Consider the following 18,464-nt stretch of genomic DNA (forward strand, 5'->3'; position numbering starts at 1 on the left):
CAAAATAAAATCAATCTTTTATTGAATAATGCAACTATATCAACACTCTTGTATGAGAAGCTTTTTTAGGTTTTAAATCCTTTAAACTTCGATTATTAACGACGACGTGTGATACTAATGTTCAGAATTCAGGTGCTCTTGAATGCACCTTGGCGTGATTGGTGGATAGGGAAGAAGTGTTGTTGTTGTTGGAGTTGGATTTTTGTATTTATTTTATTATTTAACAACAAACATACTTTTATAATTCAGCCAAAAGTCAAGACACTTTCAACATCAAGGAAAGAAAACAAAAACAAATACAGAGAGTATTAATGCTAACAAAAATAAAAAAATACAAATAAAAAGACAAAAAGGGCTACCTAAGTCACTTTAAATGTTTTTAACAAAGATATTAATTTAAAGACCTACTGAAATGAGATTTTCTTATTCAAACGGGGATAGCAGGTCCATTCTACGTGTCATACTTGATCATTTTGCAATATTGCCATATTTTTGCTGAAAGGATTTAGTAGAGAACATCCACGATAAAGTTCGCAACTTTTGGTCGCTAATAAAAAAGCTTTGCCTTTACCGGAAGTAGCAGACGATGTGCGCGTGACGTCACGGGTTGTGGAGCTCCTCACATCTGAACATTGTTTACAATCATGGCCGACAGCAGCTAGAGCGATTCAGAACGAGAAAGCGACAATTTCCCCATTAATTTGAGCGAGGAGGAAAAATTTGTGGATGACGATAGTGGGAGTGAAGGACTAGAAAAGAAATGATAATAATTAAAAAAAAAAAAAGGCGAGGGTAGTGAGAGCGATTCAGATGATATTAGACACATTTACTAGGATAATTCTGGAAAATCCCTTATCTGCCTATTGTGTTACTAGTGTTTTAGTGAGATTATATAGTCATACCTGAAAGTCGGGAGGGATGTGGCCACGAGTGTGGTGACCGCCAGTGTCTCTGAGGTAAGCCACACAGCTGCAGCAGGACGCAAGCTCCGCTGATGTCTACGGTAAGAGCCGACTTATTACCACAATTTTCTCACCGAAACCTGCTGGTTGACATGTGGTCGGGATCTATGTTTGCTTGACCGCTCTGTTCCATAGTAAAGCTTCACCTTTGGGAATTTCAAACAATGAATGACCGGCTGTGTTTGTGTTGCTAAAGGCAGCTGCAATACATCGCTTCCCACCTACATCTTTCTTCTTTGACGTCTCCATTATTAATTGAACAAATTGCAAAAGATTCAGCAACACAGATGTCCAGAATACTGTGTAATTATGTAATTAATGCAGACTACTTATAACTTGGATCAGGCTGGAAAAAAATGTCAGCTACAACCCAGGACGTCACGCGCACGCGTCATCATACCTATATTTTCAACAGGATACTTTGCGCGAAACTTAAAACTGCAATTTAGTAAACTAAAAAGGCCGTATTGGCATGTGTTGCAATGTTAATATTTCATCATTGATATATAAACTATCAGACTGCATGGTTGGTAGTAGTGGGTTTCAGTAGACCTTTAAATGTTTTTAACAAAGATATTAATTTAAGGGCTTTTGTACTCGTAATCATCCTCCAAGATTTGATTGATAATTGTAAACCATTAAGCCGATTAGAAAGTGTAGGCCTTACTTTCATAAATCGACATTTAGGTAGAAAAATTATTGCCTAGAGCATAATAATGTTGACAAACATTTCTATGTTACAGTTGTTTATAAAAATACAAATTTTCATCTGTTTTATAGTGAAAGGGGACATCTCCACACACTTGTTTCTCAGCCAATCTCTGATCTCCTCCATAAACACATTGACTGTATCATATTCCACAAACAGATGACTACAGCAGTGTTTTTCAACCTTTTTTCAGTGAAGTACCCCCTGTGAATTTTTTTTTCATTCAAGTACCCCCTAATCAGAGCAAAGTATTTTTGGTTGAAAAAAAGAGATAAAGAAGTAAAATACAGCACTATGTCATCAGTTTCTGATTTATTAAATTGTATAACAGTGCAAAACATTACTCATTTATAGTTGTCTTTATTGAACTATTTGGAAAAAATATATATAAAAATAACTAAAAACTAGTTGAAAAATAAAGAAGTGATTCATTTATAAATAAAGATTTCTACACATAGAAGTAATCATCAACTTAAAGTGCCCTCTTTGGGGATTGTAATAGAGATCCATCTGGATTCATGAACTTAATTCTAAACATTTCTTCACAAAAAAAAGAAATCTTTAACATCAATATTTATGGAACATGTCCTCAAAAAATCTAGCTGCCAACACTGACTATTGCATTGCTGCATTTCTTTTCACAGTTTATGAACTTACATTCATATTTTGTTGAATTATTTTTCAATAAATATATTTATAAAGGATTTTTGAATTGTTGCTATTTTTAGAATATTTTAAAAAATAAATCTCACGTACGCCCAGGGGTACGCATACCCCCATTTGAGAACCACTGCTCTACCACTGCTCTATTCCATTAATAATTAAAAATTGTATGTCCTTAATTTTGGGAATAATTGGGTACGTAATATATATTGTCCTTATTTTCCTTAGTTCAACTTTTGTATTCAATCAATCAATCAAAGTTTGCGTATATAACCCTAAATCACGAGTGTCTCAAAGGGCTGCACAAGCCACAACGACATCCTCGGCTCAGATCCCACATCAGGGCAAGAAAAAACTCAACCCAAAGGGATGACAATGAGAAACTTTGGAGGGGACCGCAAAAGTGGGGACACCCCCCCAGGGCGACAGGGGCAATGGACGTCGAGTGGATCTAGCATAACATTGTGAGAGTCCAGTCTATAGTGGATCTAGTTAATAGTGTGAAACTCCATTCATAGTGGATCTAGTTAATAGTGTGAGAGTCCAGTCCATATTTGGGCCAGCAGGAGATCATCTTGAGTGGAGACAAGTCGGCAGCGCAGAGACGTCCCCAACTTATGCACAGATGAGTGGTCCACCCTGGGTGGCAACTTTGGACAGCTAGCGCGTCATCTGTGGTCACCGAATCTGTGCCCCCCCCCCCCCCCCACTCCACGAAAGAGAGGGGGGCCGAGCAGAAAAGAAACGGCAGATCAACTGGTCTAAAAGGGGGTCTATTTAAAGGTTAGAGTATACATATGAGTTTTAAGATGGGACTTAAATGCTTCTACTGAGGTAACACCTCTAACTGTTAGTGAGAGGGCATTCCAGGGTACAGGGGCCCAGATAGAAAATGCTCTATAGACAGCAGACTTTTTTGGGTCGGCCATGGAAACCCATTCCGTGAAGCTCTCTGCGTTCTGTACGTGGGCTAATTGGAATATATATAAATATATATATATATTACCATATATATATATATATATATATATATATATATATATATATACACACACACACATTATATATATATATACATAAACATACATACATATATAAATATATGTATACATATACATATATATACATACATATACATATATATTTACATACATATATATACATCCATCCATATACATAGACATACATACATATGTATATATATATATATATATATATACATACATACATACAAATGTATATACATACATATATACATACATACATATACATATATAAATTGTATATATGTGTGTGTTGTGTATATATGTGTGTGTGTACATATGTATATATGTAAGTGTGTGTGAATTTAAATGTATTATATATAGATAATATATAGCATCTACGCAGCAACCACTGAATTGAATTATACTATATATATTATTGTATTATATATTGTATATATATATTGTATATGTATAGGGGTGGGACCTAATAAGTTTACTTCTTCCCACTCTCTTTTGAGCCAATCTTGACATCTATAAAAGATTAGTCACATGTAATGTTTTCAATGTAGGTGTAAAAATAATGTATTTATATATTTATTTTGTATTTTATGTCATTCGCTTGTTTTGTTTGCATGGCTCAAAATAAAGCAGTCATTCATTCATATACATATATACATACATACACGCCTTCTCATTTCAATGTTTTATTTTTAGGACTATTTACCTTGTAGATTGTCACTGAAGGCATGTGACACCTGTGAAGTGAAAACCATTTCAGGTGATTACCTCTTGAAGCTCATCCAGAGAATGCAAAGTGTGTGCAAAGCAGTCATCGGAGCAAAGGGTGGCTATTTTTTAAGAAACTAAAATATGAAACATGTTTTCAGTTATTTCACCTTTTTTTGTTAAGTACATAATTCCATATGTGTTCACTCATAGTTTAGATGCCTTTAGTGACAATCTACAATGTAAATAGTCATGAAAATAAAGAAAATGCATTTAATGAGAAGGTGTGTCCAAACTTTTGGCCTCTACTGTACTGTACTGTTATATACACAGTGTGATTGGGGTCAAAATGGACATTGCTGGAGTCACTTGTTCTGTCAGACATCACACTTTAAATCCCCTCTGAGTTATTTCAAAATACTTAAAAAAACATTGTGTAAAATGGACTTTAAACAAGTGTGACATTGTTCATGATGAAGACAGACTTATTGACTAAACAGAGTCATCTTTGAATGTTTCTAACGGGAAAAGTAAACAGGATTACTGGCATTACTATTGTTATTATTATTATTATTATTATTATTAAATACAGAGAATGTTCTACAAGTCTTACCAGTAAAGGTTCATTTATCTTTGGCTAGTTGGCCACTTCTAGGCCTGGCCTTGTATTATTTACAAATCTGAAGTACTGGATTAGTTGGCTGCCATCGACAAAACAAACTGAAATGTCAATCAGTAGCCACTTGAAACATTGTAGATCTTGAAGACCAACTCAGCTTTTGGAATATTAAAAGGGCTTTTATGTCCTATGGTCACTTCTTCGGAGACAATGGAGCTGAAGTCAATCCATGTCTTCCAATCCACCTGTTGACCTGTTTGCCCAGTTTAATCTTTGACCCGCATCACAAAACCTGCCAGAATCCTATTTAAAAGTATTTAGAGGGAAATTACGAGACGTTTTGTGTGCGTCGCAGCTGTTTTATGACTCCCGGCAGACAGGAAAGCCACTCTCTGTGGTACTTGAGGCTCTCAGGAGAAACAAAGTTCTACTTATAGTTTTAAAGGCTTCCACTCGTTCATACAAAACATTCTGGAGATATTTCTTATCGGGCTTTATTTAACTTTACTACAAAACATAGAATTCTATGACCTATAATACAATATCCACATGTACATTATAATACAAATATGTAAATTCATTGCACACAATGTAACGTGTAAGCCACTGAACTCTTCTACAAACACGTTATTTCCATGAGATAGCATCAAAAATGTATTTTTTCTTGTTACACACAGACTTTGTGCTAGTGGAATACACTGAAACTATACAAGAGAATAACATACAACATACGTTTTACAGACAGAAGTAACCTGATCAGTTTGTTTTTGGCCACACGGCATAAAAGTGGTAATTCAAAGTCTGAGAGCAGTAACTTATGCCTTTACAAACAAAGTAGATTTCATTTTCCATGTTTGTTACTGGGATGCAATAGCAAAAATATATCTAAGCACAAAAGAAATGTAGAGAAGACAGAGAAGAAATCACATCCTTTGACATACCGCTACAGATATTGATCCTATACGATAGCACAAATCATACATACATTCATTATTTTGTAGTGTGGAATATAATAAAATGTTTGATGAAATGAAATTACTGAGTAAACAATGTTAGGGATGAAAAACACTAACTTGTTACTTATTCAGTAAGATGAATGATGCAGACACGTTTGTTACTGGATACTTTTAAATACGGTTTTGCTTTGGAGACTATCGGTAAGCAATATTCAACTATAATTATTTTTTACCTGCTTATGTTGACAAATGTTTTACGGCAATTTTGTTCAGTGTGCTTAGCTGTTGTGTAGCTGCTAGCAGCCTGATAGCTTATCATGTTCACCTTTTGTAAATGACATCATTAAAATACAAGAAAAGACCAACTTTGAACGATTATTAGAGGATGTTTGCAGTACATCCGGAAAAAATACACAGCCTAAATTCAATTTTGTCCTCAAAGTGCTACACACAATACCCCGTAATGGTTGTGGTTTTAATTCATTTCGAACATGTAAACAGATACAGCGTGATACATTATATAATAATGACATATGTTTATTTAAATTTAATTAATTAATTTCCAAATCATAGCAATTACCAACGTATTTGTTCACTTCCTGTTCTGATTCTGTGATTGTAACAACATATACACAAATAAACACAACACTTCTCTTAATAGTTAAGCCAGTCATAATGACAATGTGTTTTTTGTTCAGGTTTTACAAAATTATTAAATAAAAAGCTAAAAAAAAAAAAATCACATGTGTTGAGCAAAGGCTGTTTATTTTTATGAACATGTTTTTTTGTTTTTTTTTTATATTTGCCAAAATAAAAAAATAAAAACTTTTAACGTTGTCATTATGGGCTGATGTGTATAGAAGTTTGAGGACAAAAGGATAGCCGATATCAATATCGGGTCGGGACTGCCTTATTTAAAATAGTATTACTTGGAGATAACCTGATAGTACTTAAAACATTATATATATGTGTATATACAGTTCACATTACTACGTACAGTACACTAAACAGTGAAGTCAAGTTGAGCTCATGTTCACAGAGTCATTTTTGCTTCAAAAAGCTGTGCACTGCACCATCGGCTCATTGAGGCCATTTATCCAAACGTAATCATTTGAATTGAAATACATTTAAAAAATCAGCACAAATTGTTTTTCTTACGTTGTGCTTCCGAGTTAATGTCGCTCATTAATTTTAATTTATTATTATTTCCGGAATTTATTTCATTGTATTTTTCAGTATCCATAAGTTTATTGTGGGTCATAATTTTTGGCTTAGTTTATGGAGTTTTTTCGATTTTTTTTTTTAGGCAAATTGATGCACTTTAAATATTTTCTGTTAGACTTGAAAAACATGTTAATAAAGTTATTGTCTGTAATAAGTGCATCTATATGTATTTAGTCTATTTTCTTTAATGTTGGGATACAATGTTATGCAGAGGTGTACTCATAACAATGTTATAGACAAATGACACTATTTATAGTCGCAACATACATTGGGAGGGGCTGCGAAATAATTTTGTTCTTTCTAGAAGGGGTCGTAATAGAAAATAATTGAGAAGCACTGCGCCAACCAAACGTCTAACTCGAACTGATTATTAGTAAACTATTGCTTTAAAAGACATCTTATTGCAAATACTCTCAGAAAAAGAAAAACTACATGTTGAGCAAATTAGTTATAGCTGTAAAAAGAGAAGTTGGTGGAAAAAATCTCACTAAATACATTGAATATTTGTAAAAAGAATCCATGTTGCAGTACTAAATGCAGTATTATTCTAACTGTAGAACCCATCGTTGTCGGTTGCTTACTCATATTCCAAATACCTCATACCCGGGGAAAACTGTAAACATCAGAAGACACACAAAACAAGAAAAAGAAATGAGCTCCACAGCAAAAACCTGTTTTTGCGATTTTACAGTACGCAAGACGTTTGATGAAGAAACAATCCAGTAAATCCGAATCGAATTGGATCATTAGCACATTATAACGCACCACGTCAGCCAGAGAATAAGAAGACAGAGCAGGAGTGACCAGTATTGTCAACTGAGCACTTCTGTATATATAATTTTTTTAACTGACAATAGCCACAAATCTAGTGGAGACTTTTGAAAAATCTGACGGTGTTGCCCTTCTCTTTTTGCAAAGTGCACCGTGACAAATTAAGCAAATTTAATTTCAGTAGTTAAATTGCGTGGGTACACTTGACATGAGTATCAAATTATCAATTGTGTTGGGTAGATAAACCCTTTTTAACTATCAACTATTAGCCAATTATTCCAGCAACAAATTCCCTGATGTTTAAATGCCATTGCTCTTAAAACTACTGTACAAAACAGCTCTAACATATTGTGACCTCCGGTATTGTACTATGTACAGTACAGGACAAAAGATTGGACACAACTTCTCATTTCAATGCATTCTTTATTTTCATGCCTATTTACATTGTAAATTGTCACTGAAGGCATCAAAACTATGACCTGTGAAGTGAAAACCATTTCAGTTGAGTACCTCTTGAAGCTCATCCAGAGAATGCCAAGAGTGTGCAAAGCAGTAGTCAGAGCCAAGGGTGGCTATATAGAAGAAAATAGAATATAAAAAACGTTCTCAGTTATTTCACCTTTTTTTGTTAAGTACATAACTCCACATGTGCTCATTCATAGTTTTGATGCCTTCAGTGACAATCTACAATGTAAATAGTCATGAAAATAAAGAAAACACATTGAAGGAGGAGAAGGTGCGTCCAAACTTTTGGCCTGTACTGTTAGTATTGAGCTCAGTTAAATACTTTCTAATAGCATCGCCTGCTAAAATATGTTGTTATGAGTTACTGAAAATAATAATAATAATAATAACGCATTCTGTAAGGCTGAGAACTAACCAAATTCATGTACGGACGCGGAGTCAAAGATATGGTCGAAAATGGAAAAAACTAACACAAAAAAAAAGGATAATTAAAAAAATGTTTGTTGTGACCATTTGGTGTCTTACTACTGTGGCTGCTTTTCAAAGTAAAGGCTCAAAAATTGTAAAATGGTGGTGCAGTGCAGATCAAAGTCTTCCATCTAGGCCCACATGTTCATTGAAATATATCTAAAAAGTTTTGTTACAGGTATTAGATGGTAGTTTCTGACTTCAAGATGAGATGATTCCTGCCAACTTCTTTTGGATCTTCTCTTCATTCCTCAGTATGTTGGACCTCACAGTACAAATCTTGTCCTGGTAATCCTTGATCATCTGGTCCAGTTCATAAAGTTCCGCTTTAAGAGGTTCTAACGCTCTGTCGGTGGCTCTGTATAAGCATGGACACAAAAAAAAAAAACATTATTTCAATTAAATGAATGATAACGCATCATTCTCAGTTGCAATACTGGAGGGACCATCATTTAGGGCTGTGTTAGAATCGTCGACCATTGGATTCTGCCAAAAAAACAAACATTTTTAGTGATATATGCTCTTATTTTATATGTTATCCTCTGAAGGCCCCATTCTTCCATTTGTGCCAAAGTGTTTTTCGACACAAATGAAGTTACTCATATTTCTCGAATTAGTATTTTCACATCCAGACTCCGGTCATGTCCACCTTGCAATAAAGCAAGACACACGCACAAAAGTTGTGTGATTGTGTATGTCATTCATTGGGCATTCATATTATTTTTTATTTTTTTTGTGTCCTGTCCAGCTTCTCAGGCAAATCATACATTTGATGTACAAAACCTGTTTCCGTATGGGTTGGGAAATTGTGTTAGATGTAAATATAAACGGAATACAATGATTTGCAAATCCTTTTCAACCCATATTCAGTTGAATGCACTACAAAGACAAGATATTTGATGTTCAAACTCATAAACTTTATATTCTTTTTGCAAATAATAATTAACTCATGGCTTCAACATGTGCCAAAGAAATTGGGAAAGGGCATGTTCACCACTGTGTTACATGGCCTTTCCTTAACACTCAGTAAACCTTTGGGAACTGAGGAGACACATTTTTTAAGCTTCTCAGGTGGAATTATTTCCCATTCATGCTTGATGTACAGCTTAAGTTGTTCAACAATCCGGGGGTCTCCGTTGTGGTATTTTAGGCTTCATAATGCGCCACACATTTTCAATGGGAAACAGGTCTGGACTACAGGCAGGCCAGTCTAGTACCTGCACTCTTTTACTATGAAGCCACGTTGATGTAACACGTGGCTTGGCATTGTCTTGCTGAAATAAGCAGGGGCGTCCATGGTAACGTTGCTTGGATGGCAACATATGCAACGCATTTGTTGACAAAGTGGTGACCCTCGCCCCATCCATGTTTGTGAATGACTGAGCATTTCATGGAATCTACCTTTATACTCAATAATGCCACCCACCTGTTCCAATTAGCTTGCACACCGGTGGGATGTTCCAAATAAGTGTTTGATGAGCATTCCTCAACTTTATCAGTATTCATTGCCACCTTTCCCAACTTCTTTGTCACATGCTGCTGGCATCAAATTCTAAAGTTAATGATTATTTGCAACAAAAAAAAATGTTTATCAGTTCGAACATCAAATAACTTGTCTTTGTAGTGCATTCAATTGAATATGGGTTGAAAAGGATTTGCAAATCATTGTATTCCGTTTATATTTACATCCAACGCAATTTCCCAACTCTTATGGAAACGGGGTTTGTAGATGCCCATATCGGCTGTTCAGATTTACTTTACTAAAGAGAAGTCTAGGATACTTCTCTTGTTGCTTTATTTGTATTTGACTTTATTTAATGTATTCATATTATCATTTGTTGCAGCCGGGCCGGAGCTGGAGGGGATAGAAAGAGAAAAAAAGGAAGACGGAGGGGGAAATTGTGAGGATAAAAGGGGGCTTAGACAGAGAGACAAAAACAACAACAGCAAACACAACAACAATAGAACATCAGCACACACGATATGTACAAATATGATTCATATTTCATATTTACTAAACCATCCCATGTGTGATATCTGTAGGAGTGTTCTCATTCATATTTGTATGTGCTATCGTAATATGATGAAGCTAGCATCGTTAGCATTAGCTATTATGCTATCATGTTTACGAGTGTCTGTGTTTGTATTATTAACTTACAATGGCATTCTGTGTGTATTGTTTCAGTCTCACAAATTCCTCTGTCAAAATTACCAAAAGTAATTAAGTCTGTTTAGCTGTTTGAAGAGCTAACTTCCACAGCTAGTGGGTCCAAGACAATGACTTGTTTTGTTTGATCAGCCGTTTCATTGCCGTGTTACAGTCACCGTACAGCTAAGCTATGTACCGTATTTTCCGGACTATAAGGCGCCCTTAAAATCCTTTTTTTTCCCTCAAACCTCGACAGTGCAACCGGTGCACCTAATGTGCGGAATAATTCTGGTTTTGCTTAACGACCTCAAAGCTATTTTATTTGGTACATGATGTAATGATAATGTGACTAGGAGATGGCAGTCAAACATAAGAGCTACGTGTAGATTGCAATATGATGGCAATATGACTCAAGTAAACACCAACATTTTATATGTTATATCATGAAAATATAGAACATTAAACACAATCCTCAAAAATCCATAAATATATTTTAGTACGACTTTGGTAAGGTATGAAGCCGTACCGCTTGATAGATTGTCGGCGCATTAAACATACGAGTATTATTATGGTGTTTGTATAAGGTAAGACATATCTGTCGTTTTGTTTTGCAATATTATGCAAAAGCAACTTTTCTTACCTTCTGGTAACTGTTGATCTGTATTTGGGATCTGCATAAATTCCTGAAAAATTGCGCGAGTCCGCCTTTGTAGTCTGTGCCGAAGCCCAAGTCGATAAGATTCTTGTTTTTCTCTATCTTCTTGTTATGGGACATTCATCCTCCACTGTTGCCATTTCTAATATAAAGTAGTGTAAAGTTCTTACTTATATATGTCAGTAAACTCGCCATGAAAGCGCTAAAACATACCGGTGTAGTGAGTTTACATTATTCACCAACTTTAGTTATTGCAGAGTTCCGGTCGGTTTTTCACGGGACACATTTCCGGCCTTGTTGTTGTTTCAGGATGAGGAGATGCTGCTCCTTTATTGATTTAAGTAAAGTCTGAATGCCGTTCAGTTAGCTCCATCTTTTGACACTTCTTCCACTCCCGTCCTTGCACACTACACCACTACAACAAAGATGACGTGGAGAAGACGCTGCCAAAGCTGAGCCAAGTAAATAACACCGCCTACAATACGGCGCATCCGGAAGCGATTGTCAGAAAGCGGCTTGAAGATAATCTATAAAACATAATCTATGCAACATTTTGACCATAAAAACACCATTACATGTTATGTAGACCACAAGGAAGTGTTTTCAATTTAGAAAAAAAATATTAATAATATGACTCCTTTAATGCGCCCTATAATCCGCTGCGTCTTATATATAAAAAAAGATCGAAAATAGACCATTCATCGGCAATGCGCCTTATAATATGGTGCGCTCTATGGTCAGGAAAATATGGTTCACAAATATTTACAAATCTTTCTGTGTAAATAACTGATTTCACAACATATATATCTGTAGCTTCTAGTCCGGTGCGGCTAATACATGGAAAAATATTGTTTTCTTCTAAAATTGTGTGTCTGTGGCTTACAGTATATACCGGTGTGCTTTATAGTCCGAAAATTACGAAAACTGAATGTTTTCATGTTGGAATGGTCTGACAAGTGTGGAACTTTTTTATTCTGATTTTTAAAGGCAAATTTGAATGAAAATGTAGTATTCCAAAATATGTGTAATTTTGATGTCTGCATACCCCAAAGTATCCAAACATTTTTATGTTGACGGATAAATGTGAGAGTAGTTCAAAATGTAACTAACACATGTGTGACTGCTCTTCAACACACAATTAGACCAACAGGTCAATTAACAATGTGTGAGCTCTCACCTCTGTTCCTGCTGCAAAGCTTGTGCATGTTCCTTGTTCTCCTTTCGCCAGCTTTGCAGTTCTGCTTGCATTGCATCTATATCCTCCTGGACATAGTCCATTATCTTGCCCAAAGGCAGCGCACTCTGACACACCGACTGGATGGACGCCCGAAGACGCTCGATCTCTCGTGTTACCAAGTCCTGCTCTTTCTTCCGCTCTTCTTCTGACACCGACTGCTAAATGTAAAAAGTCCAATTATAAATATCTGAACAAGCTTCTTCAAGTTATTCACATTTGCAAAGGTATGCCAGAAAAGTTCCATAATGTTCAACCATCAACATTGTACGGTATATACATGCTTTAAGTATGTATATAATGCAGTAACACACACAGCATACATTAATATGTACATTATTTGCCCTATTTTGGTCATTTTACATATTATAAGAACTTAATTTCTGGGCGCATTGACTTCAGTGCGAATAGCAACATACTTCCTACTTCCATCAACAAACTTATTCGTGTTTGTTACCAATAATAGTCATGGCAGACTCTGTAATAGACGAGGAAGACGACTACTGTTGTACAAATGAGGATTCACAAACGTATCTTTCAGTCCCTGAATATACGGAGGATGAACTACATGTTAGAAAACAACATTGGAGCAGACAGCACCGGTGTAATTGTGAAACTTGCGGATGTTACACCAATGAAGTTGTATTTCAAGGCAGGCATATCTGCGTTTACAATATGTTACATAAAAGAGACAACCGTCAATTCCGAACTAAAAGCTGCTACTTTTTTCCTACGCTTTGAACCCTGCAGATTACAAGACAATCAGGCTAATGTATGTATTTTTCTTTGCTGACTGCCGTAATAAGATATAGTTTTATAAAAAAAACAAAAAAACAAGCAAATACACTTGAACAAGTTTTATTGTTGGTGCTATTTCGTCATCATTTGGACGAGTTCGCTCACTGCAAGTGCTGCAGTGTCCTTTCATCACTCCAAGCAACGTTTGTAAGTTTTAACATATAACTAAAACGGTTAATACTTACTAAACCATCCCATGTGTGACGTCTGTAGGAGGTTTTTTCAATACATTTGTGTATGTGCTTTTTAATGCAATGACGCCAGCATTGTTAGCACTAGCTAATATGCTAACATGTTTACCAGTATTATTAAACCTAAAATGGCATTATTTTTTGTCTTGTTTCCGTCTCACAAAACCTCAGTAAATTCACCAAAACGTCACTGTGGAGTTATTGAGTCTATTTAACTGGTTGGAGTACTAGCTTCCTCAGCTAGAGGGTTGATGAGGATGACTTTTCTTTTGTTTGATACGCCATTTTACTGCCATGTTGCAGGCACTGTGGAAATAATTAAGGTGTATGTAGACAACATATGTATTGAAAGATTTACAGAATATTTCTGTGTAAATACCTCATTTTGCAACCCCTATGTCTGCAAGTAAAATTACGGTGCAGTTAACATATGAAAAAAATATTTTCTTCCCTAAAATTTAATGGGTGTGGCTTATATACCGGAAAATACAGTACATAAAGAAGAACTCTATTTTGAGTAGGGATGTGTATAGTGTACCAGGTTTTTTTTTGGTACCGGTTCCTAATTAGGTCGGTACATGAGGACCGTGAAAATGCTATAGGTGCAGATATTTTGTGACACCGGTCCTGAAACTTTTCTGACACACCCCATACAACAAATGATCACATCAAACCAAACCCAAACATTCTGAACGAGCTGGAGTCTCAATCTCAGCTTTAGTTTAGTGTTTCAACGCTAAAAATGTGGGGCAGGAACGGAACAAACCTCGCCGTGTATATAAAGATCAAACGTATGGCCTAATTGTGCCGGTACAAGTCAGGGGACTTGCTGGCAAAAGCCTCAGGTACGCTGATTGAGTAACAAAAATCAGGGGGTGCCACCCTTAACAGGCTGCAAACCCAAAGATGTTTGCTCAGCTGGGCATCACGACCTAAAATAAGCATTTATGTGTGCGATGAGAAAATACTACTCGCCACACATATCCATGCAGACACATACAGCCTAAGCATACTAAGCCTTGTTTATTTTAGTAACAAGCTGTGGCAGTGAGGTTATTTTACTACAGTCTTGAATTACAACTGCCTCACTTAGTCTTTCTTTTTAAGTTCAGCTCACGGTTAACGACATTTGGCAATGCAGACACCTGCCATGAAGAGGCAGCGGTCATTGTGCTTGTGACAACAAGCTAAATGACAGTTTTCCTTCATAACATGCACCTACTCCGAGCTCACTCAGGACGAGGGTGTGGTCGCCGGAGTACACGATGTTTGCTTTATTGAGCCACCACTTCAACAAACCAAATAGCTCAGTAAATACACAAGACATGACTACAGAGGAACCACACGGTAGAACGGACATCAAGCCTGAGTGTTCTCCGTCTTTTCTGTGACCCATTTGAGGTAGTTCCAGAGTGTGAGGGTTGAAAAGCCTCAGGTCTGTGGTCCCCCAGCTAGGTGGGTGGCTTTCCACTGGGTGAGAGCTCTGCAGCTACACAAACACTGTGGTTCATTCAGGCTTTTGGTTTGGTCTGCATAGTGCAGACAATGTCCATGTTTACATTCTATTTGTTGCCCCTTGACTACCAGACATGTATCTCTTTTAGATCAAAACTCTTAATGCGCATGTGTTGTGCAATTTTAGAAGTGTTTGCTTTAGAGTCCATGTTTCAAGGTTGCGACTGATAGACTGAATTAGTCACAAAGTATGGGCAAGACCGAAAGCTTTACGTTCATACACCAAGCTTTAAAAAGACATCAAAAACAGGAAAACTCTTTTTTTATCTGTTGATTAGGAATGGTTCCGGACTATAAACTGCTACTTTTTTTCCTAAGGCTTATTAAACAATGTGGCTAATTTATAAATGTTTCTTTGTTAACCACTATGTTTTGTGTTCAACAAATAAGTTTTCAATAAAACACAACCAGAGACAATAAAAAAGGTGTGTTATTGTTTGTACTATGGCGCCATCTTTTGAACAGGTTCGCTCACTGCAGGTGCTGCGGAGTGAACGTCTGCAGTACTTTCTTTTGTTTAGTGCAGGGGTAGGGAACCTATGGCTCTGGAGCCAGAAGTGGCTCTTTTGATGACTGCATCTGGCTCTTCGATAATTCTTAGCTGACATTTCTACATTATATCCGCTGGTAATCTTTCAGGTTCAAACATTGATGACATTTAATAAACATTCGAGGAGCAAGGAATTATGCAGAGACAGAGTTCAATTTGGCTCAATGAGGAAACATGTGTTTTGGGCTATATTCTAGTAATAGATCCAAACTACGTTCTAAAAGTCCAGCCTGTGTGCTTCCACTATTTATTTGGGAGGTCCCTGTTTACATCACTGAAGCTGTCGCTGAGGGAAGGAGGTAATCACGACAACTCCAGTTAGACACAATATATGATTATGCAAAAATGCAAATGTGTTTGTTGTGGTGATATCGCCTTGTCTCTCTGCTCTGTACGCGTCACGGCGGTGTTCCTGGACACAGACACTGATACCAGACTGGCTGGCAATCTTTTGGATTGTCAGCTTTGCACAGACAAAGAAAAATACCACTTGAGCACAATTGACAATAATTATAGCAACGGCCCTCAAGCATAAATGTTGTGTGATAATCACAGTGTTAAAAATAACATTCAGAATATAAAACATTCTCATGCATTTTAATCCATCCAACCGTTTTCTACCACACCTGTTCAAGAAGTCGCATTAATGGTAAGAAGTGTTTTATTTATTATTGGTTAGCTTCAGAATAAAAATCTTATTTAAAAGAATAAGAGACTTATTATACTTCAAAAATGTTGGTCTTACTTAAAAGGATACGCATTTTGTTGTATTCAGTGTTAAAACATATTATATGGCTCTCACGGAAATACATTTTAAAATATTTGGCTTTCATGGCTCTCTCAGCCAAAAAGGTTCCCGACCCCTGGTTTAGTGCTTTAAACCGGAAGTACAAATGATGTTCCGTCTTCTATTCGTCCATTGCATTTGTACTTGAATGGATTCTTCGCTCATCACTCCAAGCAACGTTTGTAAGTTTTACAATATAACTAAAACTATTAATTCTTACTAAACCGTTCCATGTGTGATGGAATATTGTAATGAAGCTAGCGTATTTAGCATTAGCTGATATGCTAAAACATTTACAGGTGTCTGTGTTAGTATTGTTACCTTACCATTGTATTCTTTTCTGTATTGTTTCAGTTTCACAAACTCCTCAGTAAATTCACCATGACGTCACCGTGGAGTTATTGGGTCTTGTTTGGATGAGGGCAAGTTTCTACAGCTTGTGAGTCCATGAGGATGACTTCTCTTTTGTTTGATCAGCTGTTTTACTGCCATGTTACAGGCACTGTTTGGAAACAATTAAGGTATTTAAATAAACCTTTACAAAATCTGTGTATATAACTTATATATATCTGCGACTTATAGTCCGTTGCGGCTAATATAAGAACAAATATACGGTATGCTATGAGCAAAGCCATGTGCTTTTCTTGATCAGTGCCAAAAGTCAAAGAAAGACACAAGCACACATGTACAGTACATCCACACCTCAAATTTGGTTTATAATTTTATGATCATCCATTTTGCACAATTTAGCTTGGACATCAGTAAATTGTCATTTTGCATCACCTGTGCAGGATGATTGTTGCACAAACCAATGATCTGACACAGCAGAAATAGCTCGTATTAACTGTTGGTTAGTTACAGTATAAAGCTGATGACTGGCAGCTAGTCTAATGTCCAACTAAACAATGTCAATAAACATCCAGAGAACTCAAAAGATTCATTGAATGTCTGTGTCCCTTCCTTATGTGTCCCCAAATACAGAAAAGGCCTCCATGTTTATGAAGACACGCAGTATGGAGCAGAATATTTATTTTCTTGACAATTCTACAGCGTATTCAGGCCCTTCTCGGTGATTCTCACTCAACAGCCATCCATTTGTGTGCCACAGGGTTTATTTATACATTACAAACCTTCATCAAGCCTAATTTGAAAGGGGTTACGAAGAGGGGGAGTTAGGAGTACACAAAAAATCTTATGAAAACGCAGCTGCTGCAAGGGGCAAACTCTGTGTAAAGTGAAGTTGAGGTATATTGTAAAAATATACAATGCAGCCAAGGGGTCAGGAAAAGGTTATCCCCACTAGGTATGGAACACGTACTTTGACCAAAAACACACAATAATATACGTTTATCATTCAATATGTTTCTTTATAGCATGGATATTCTACTGAATTGTTTTAGGGGCCACATTTCCCGAAAAAAGCTAAAGACTTTCACTATTATTCTTATTTTGTGTAATCCAAATAACCGGCATCCTCTACAGCAGACATTTTATTTTTATCATTTTGTCAGAGTTACAGGAGCGCTGTGCTGTTTTTAAAAGGGACCTGTTATGCAAACCCAAACTTTCTCTGAACGAGCCATTTGGTATTTGTAACTTTAGTGATGTATCTCCATATAGTAGAGGTTTACTCAAAGAGCTTTGCGCAAGTCCGCTGTTTATATCCAGTTGTAGTCAATAAGTTCCTTATTATTTTCTATGCCAGGGTTTCTTAACCTTTTTGACCTCAGGTCCCAACTTTTCCACTACAAGGGGACCCGGGATCCACTCAAATATTAACACTATTTGTAATCTTAATCATGATTTTATATCCAATTTACTTACAGTTAACATACTTGTCAAATGATATGAAGCCAATGTGTTAATCACAATAATTATTATTTATTTAACAAACTTTAGGCTTAGGTCAGGCTAATTAGGGAAATAAATACTAACCAAATATACTGCATTAGAAGGGACTACTAAATAACTGATTAAAAATACATTAACATACAATTATGTGGCGCTAAAATCAATAAACTCAATTTTGAATCTGC

At 36.2% G+C, this 18,464-nt stretch overlaps 1 protein-coding gene across 5 annotated transcripts in view; it reads right to left on the reverse strand.

The window, feature by feature from the left end:
• Positions 1-5,143: 5,143 nt before the first annotated feature.
• Positions 5,144-18,464, reverse strand: part of traf3ip1 (TNF receptor-associated factor 3 interacting protein 1) — a 32,129-nt gene continuing 18,808 nt past the window's right edge. For 4 of the 5 annotated variants that reach the window (XM_061918456.1, XM_061918458.1, XM_061918455.1 and 1 more), the window contains 2 exons: positions 12,531-12,748; positions 5,144-8,907 (listed from right to left, as the gene is read on the reverse strand). In XM_061918456.1, coding sequence (XP_061774440.1) covers positions 8,751-8,907; positions 12,531-12,748 — 375 coding nt within the window. In that variant the 3' untranslated portion in view covers positions 5,144-8,750. The remainder of the gene's footprint in view (positions 8,908-12,530; positions 12,749-18,464) is intronic. The other variant, XM_061918457.1, reaches the window with a different exon arrangement.

Source organism: Nerophis ophidion, linkage group LG13 (assembly GCF_033978795.1).
Source record: "Nerophis ophidion isolate RoL-2023_Sa linkage group LG13, RoL_Noph_v1.0, whole genome shotgun sequence".
Lineage (NCBI taxonomy): Eukaryota > Metazoa > Chordata > Actinopteri > Syngnathiformes > Syngnathidae > Nerophis > Nerophis ophidion.